We start from the raw sequence: 5991 nt of genomic DNA, 5'->3' as shown, positions 1-5991 counted from the left end.
ATTCCTTATGAATAAACCAGATAAGCCAGTTATGAATAATTCAATTTCCTTAATTCGAGTAATTTTCCTTATATGACATATGGTCCTATCTATAAACCAAATACATGTTATCTATAAACCAATTTCAATTCATTTTCATAGCACTACAACCTAAGCAACCCTGCAATCTTGTTAAGAAGCTCAACTATCATTAACTTAAGATTTTATTTATATGGGTTTTCAGTTGCATTTTGATATCGATATGGAACCTGAGAATGACTGTGATTGGAAGCCAAAATTGGGAATGATATTTGATTCTAAACAATGTGCGTATGAATTTTATAATACATATGGAGGAAGACTGGGGTTTAGCATAAGAAGAGATTATTGTAAGAAGGACAAGTTCACTAATCAACTTATTCATAGACTTTTGGTTTGCAACAAGGAGGGATTTCGAAAGGTTGACAAGCGAGACCCATTGTAAAAAAACTCTAGAGCTGAAACTAGGACTGGGTGTGAGGCTCGACTTTATATTAAATTACATGAGGGTACTGGAAAATATGTTGTGACTGATTTCAAAAAAAAACACAACCATGATCTTGTATCACCCGAGTGTGCCCACATGTTGCCGTCACAAAGAAAGATATCCGCTACCTAAGCAATTCAGTTAGATTTAGCAGCACAATCTGGTCTTCGTTTGGGCCAGTCTTTTGAACTCATGGGTAGGGAAGCTGGTGGAAGGCAATGTCTTGGTTTTACGAAATTAGATTCTAAAAATTATTTGAGAACCAAAAGACAACAAAGTTTAGCATATGGGGAAGTAGGCAATGTGTTGCAATACTTTAAAGAAAAATCTTTGCAGAATCCTTCATTCTTCTATGCTGTTCAATTAGATAATGAGGAGCAAATAACCAATATGTTTTGGGCCGATGCACAAATGATCATGGATTATGCCCAATTTGGTGATGTTGTCACATTTGATACGATTTACAAGTTAAACAAAGAACATAGACCGTTCGCATCTTTTTGTGGGATTCAACCATCACAGGGAAACAGCTATATTTGGTGCAGCATTGTTGTATGATGAGACCGCCGAATCGTTTGTATGGTTGTTTGAAAACTTTCTAGAGGCTATGTCAAGGAAGGCACCGAAAACTTTGTTCACCGATCAAGATGCTGCAATGGCTAAAGCCATACCCATCATTATGCCTAACACAAGTAACTGATTGTGTACTTGGCATTTGATGCAAAATGTATTAAAACATGCTAACTGTTTGTTCCAAGATAAGGGGGTGAAGGGTGTACTAAATAAATTCTTCTTTCACATTGAAGATACAAATCAATGGAAATTAGAGTGGGCGGAAATGCTTGATAAATATGATGCGCATGAAAACCATTGGTTGAAATTGACTTTTGCGGTGAAAGAAAAATGGGGATGGCCTTATGTTAGATCAACATAGGCTGCGGGAATGAGTACCACACAACTTAGTAAATCTTTTAATGCTTTTTTGAAGGATTTCATTCGTTCTGATTTCAACTTAAATGAATTCTTCATGCATTTCGAAAGGGTACTTTACGAGAAGCGATACAAGGAGTTAGAAGCGGGCTATGCTTTGTACCAAAGGTTGCCAAAGGTGAAAGCAACAATAAGAATGTTAATTCAAATGGGTAACGTCTACACAAAAAAGATCTTTGAGGAATTTCAAAATGAGTACTTTCAATCCATTGAATCGGACATAGAAGCAATTGAATATGGCGAGGCTAGTACCATTTACACAGTTGTTGATGTTGGTAACAAACATGCAAGGAAAGTGAAGTTGGAGAGGGATGGCTCTTTGGGTTGTAATTGTACAAAGTTTGAAAAGGAAGGAATCTTGTGTTCTCACTCATTGAAGGTCATTAGAGACATATTGAAGATGAAAGAGGTTCCTCCACAATACATTCTGAAGAGGTGGACCAAACAAGCAAGAGCCGAAACTGTGCAGCACATTAAGGAAAATGACATTCAAGTAGATGTGAAATTCCAACAAGCTTCACGGTATAAGACATTGATGACTGCATTTAGAGCAGTAGCAAGTAGAGCTGCTGAAACTGAAGAAACATATGATTTTTGTATTGCACACCTTGCTACATTAGGTGTAGATGTTGAAGGCAAGTTAAGTGCTCATTTTGGTGTTGGAAATGAAGTACGTAATGATGATGATACCCAAAGCTTTGAAGTGGAATGCGAAGATGTGAATCATGTTGTGCAACCAAAAGGATTGAAGAAAAATGTGGCAACTAGTAAGGGCAAAAGGAGTGTCAAAGGTGGATTCGAAGCGGCGTTGGTAGCGAACTCCAAAAAAAATCCCGTGCTAATAGCTTGGCTTCGTCACAATCTATTGCAAGTTCAACGGTTGCACCTTCTCCATTATCTGTTGGAGGAGATATATATGTTCGTGAACATGTTCCTCCGCTTCAACCTCTTCCTCTCCTTTATCCTCTTCCTCGATCTTTGCCCATGGGTGGTAATTACATTCCTCCGCCATTGGTGTATCCCACATATCATGTAAGTCTTACTTTAACATTGTATTTTTTGTGTGGATATAATATGTGACTAAAACCATAACTGAAAGCATATATGACATTCTTGTAGGCGAACAATTTGCGGGAGATGTATGTGGTGCCAAATTATTTGCCAACTCAACTAACATTCCAGTCACTACTACAAGGTTCATGTGGATATGACATTGGGTTTCGATATTCTCAAGAATCAACTACTCCAATGTGTAGTGAGGTTCGTCCTTGATGTATTTGTAGTTTATAGTGGCTGAAAATTCTGTGATATCATGAATTTATAGTTGCTTAAAAATTGTCTTTTTTTTTTAGGCTATGGACAACCATCAACAGAACCAAACTGATGCTGAAATTGGGCAGCAACGTGAAGACATGGCCTCTGAAATTGTGAAGCAAACTGTTGCTAGAAAGTGATGTTCAAGTACCAATGTGTCAATTTTTAAGGACCAATGTATTAATTTAGATGTTAAAGTTGTACTAGTTGATGTTCAGTTATAGTTGATTTTAATTTATATGTTAAACCCAAGTGAACTGATTCTGTTATTGTTAATATCCTTTTTTAATTTATGTGTTGGTTGGTTGATGTTCATGTTCATGTTCATGTTGAACATGTTATTGAACTCGTTCTGTGTTCATGTTCTGTGTTGAACATGTTATTGAACTGGTTCTATGTTCATGTTCATTTAAAACTGTTTCCGTGTTGAACATGTTATTGAACATGTTCATTTAAAACTGGTTCATGTTATTGATAAGTCATGCTGTGTTGAACACTGCTTCTGAAATTGGTTCTGAAATTGATCTGATGTTGAAACTGGATTTGCAATGGATCTGAAATTGTGATGTTTTGAAATGGATCTGCATGTTCTGAAATTGATCTGCATGTTCTGAAATTGGTTCTGATGTTTTGAAACTGGTATGCTTCAGATCTGCATTTTATTTGACAGTAGCATCCTTTTCATCATCACAGTCCATAAAAGCATCCTTTAGATTGAGCTTTGGTTTTTGTAGCAACATGCTCAGCAACATCACAGTCCAATGCTTCAAGGAGGAGAAGGGTATCCTGATCTGTCCACATAAATCATAATCTGCCTGTGCAACAAGAACAGAATCTGCCTGTGCAACATAACATTCCATAACATTCCATCATTCATCATCACAAAATCTGCTGGTTATCATGTATTATAGTTACATAACATAACATTCCATCATTCATTCCAAAATTCCATCAGAATCTGCCTGTGCAACATAACATTCCATCATTCATCATCACAGAATCTGCTGGTTATCATGTATTATAGTTACATAACATAACATTCCATCATTCATTCCAACATTCCAAAATTCCATCATTCATTCCATAACAGATAAGAAGTTTAATGTTCCCCGAAATTCATTCCATAACAGATAATAGATAACAAGTCGGAGTACATAAAATCTAAAAGGATACAAACTTCCATTAAGTTTCCCAAAAATACAATAAAGTCGAAAAGTTACATCATAAAGTACAAAATGATACAAAATACAATGAAGTACACTATCATTTTCATATTATTTTCCATCCTTTGCAGCCTTCGACCATAGTCATTTTCCATGTCATGAAGCCTCATCCTTACATCGTTCAAGTCTTCTATTGTTATACCAGCAGCAGCTGTACTGTTGGAACGGATTCTGGACGTAACGTCTTCATCATCTTCAGACACGAACTTGAAGTAATTGCAATGATGAGTAGGAGGGTTACTCTGCAATGCATGCGAATACATTAGTTCAATAAGACAAATATTAATGTGTCTAATAAAGGAAGAAAATAGCTAGAATTACCAACTTACATATTTCGATGGGCAAACAAAGTACAAACGCCCTTCATTTCCGTTCTCGTTGGTTCTTACAATATGTATAGTAGCTGTTCTTCCACAATTGCACAGCCTCGGTACCAATCTCATGTCGCTAATGTTAGAAGAAGAAGTCATTTTTTAAATCTGCATACATGAGGAGAAGGCTAATGGGAGTTGGTGCTAATGGAAGTTGGTTCTAATAATATGTCCCATAGGAATAACTTGAAGACATTGTTACAGATGCAAACTGGTTCTGATGTTAACAGATGCAAACATGGTTATTAACAGATGCAATTGTCCAACATATATCTCACATCTTTACCCTAATCATCTCCAATAAGCATAGCTACAATGAGGGAAGTAAAAGAGGTCCTAAATAAAATGCCACCAACAGTGAGTTTCAACAGAGTTTTACACTTTGTATACCACATATACCACAGGTATCTAGTTAATTCCAACTATTTTGTAGGAAATTCTCCTATTCCAGTAATAGAGGGGCTGGACTCATGTACCTACTATTACTAATATTTGTCCAATCCCATTGTTCCAGTACATTACAATCTTGGTAACATGGACTTCAAAATTTGTGAACATGTTGGATACTCACCTTTTAAGTGTGAGATATGAGTTATGCCTAGTTGGACAAGCACTCAACAAGTATGTATCAGTACTCTTGATTACTATATAACCATGCATTTAATACATAAAATGCTTAATTTTAGTTTGTAAATGTGAATTTACCATTGAGAAAGTAAAAGAAGTATTTTAGAAATATGAACTCCAGCTGTGTTATATTGGACATGAGAATTAGATGAAATTTGAGACTTAGATACACAAATGAGTCTATGTAACACAGATAAAATGTTCTTGTTTTATCAGTACTAGTTGGATGATATATTATTTTGAAATATAGTATACTCCATCAGATTTTGAGCTGATTTTTGAAATAAAGTTGTCTTCTACTAGTTTCTTACAATTTTCCCTCTTTTTTTTTTTTTTTTCCCTGCTTTCTGCCTACTTTGTAGGTATGCATTTGTAAAAATGTATGGGTCAGAAAATTCTCTAGATCACAAAAGAAACAGCAAATCACATTAGTCCTACACAGTAATTGCAAGGAAAGACCTTTAAATTCAAACTCAGAACAACTAAATTTTCAACAACAACAAAGAATCAGATTCATATTACCTTTAAATTATCTGGGTTGGTTACATTCATATTACATAACATTAGAACTGTGGGTTCATCTTTACCCTCATCATCTCCAAAAAATATTACCAAATCATCCTCAAATTGAAAAAAAATTCAGACGTTAAAAGCCCTAAATTTTTAGCCGTTCGAATAGAAATTCGAATCCTTAATTCCTAATTCTGAAATTCCTAATTTTTCTAAAAGCCCTAATCCCTAATTTGTCAAAAACCAAAATTCCTAATTTTTCAAAACCCAAATCGCTAATTTTTTTAAAAAGCCCTAATTTTGAAATTATAAAATCCCTAATTCTGAAAGCCCTAACTTGTCCATATCAATTCCAAACCCAAATCTCAATCTCAATCTCAGACGTTGGAAGACAAAAGATCTTTGTTCGAAGACCAACCTGGTTCGTGAAGAAAAGATCTTTGCTCAACCG

General features: G+C 35.3%; 1 protein-coding gene across 1 annotated transcript; it reads left to right on the top strand.

The window, feature by feature from the left end:
• The first annotated feature begins 697 nt into the window (after window positions 1-697).
• LOC145799221 (protein FAR1-RELATED SEQUENCE 5-like) lies at window positions 698-2949 on the top strand. Its single transcript, XM_082888755.1, has 4 exons — window positions 698-1057; window positions 1494-2486; window positions 2615-2755; window positions 2848-2949. Exons 1-4 carry the CDS (start codon window positions 698-700, stop codon window positions 2947-2949), a joined length of 1596 nt encoding a protein of 531 aa, XP_082744881.1.
• Window positions 2950-5991: the final 3042 nt, after the last annotated feature.

This window comes from Camellia sinensis, chromosome 9, assembly GCF_055761805.1.
Source record: "Camellia sinensis isolate YWXY chromosome 9, ASM5576180v1, whole genome shotgun sequence".
Taxonomy (NCBI): Eukaryota; Viridiplantae; Streptophyta; class Magnoliopsida; order Ericales; family Theaceae; genus Camellia; species Camellia sinensis.
The sequence above is the reverse complement of the archived record's forward strand: the minus strand, read 5'-3'. Positions and strand labels throughout refer to the sequence as shown.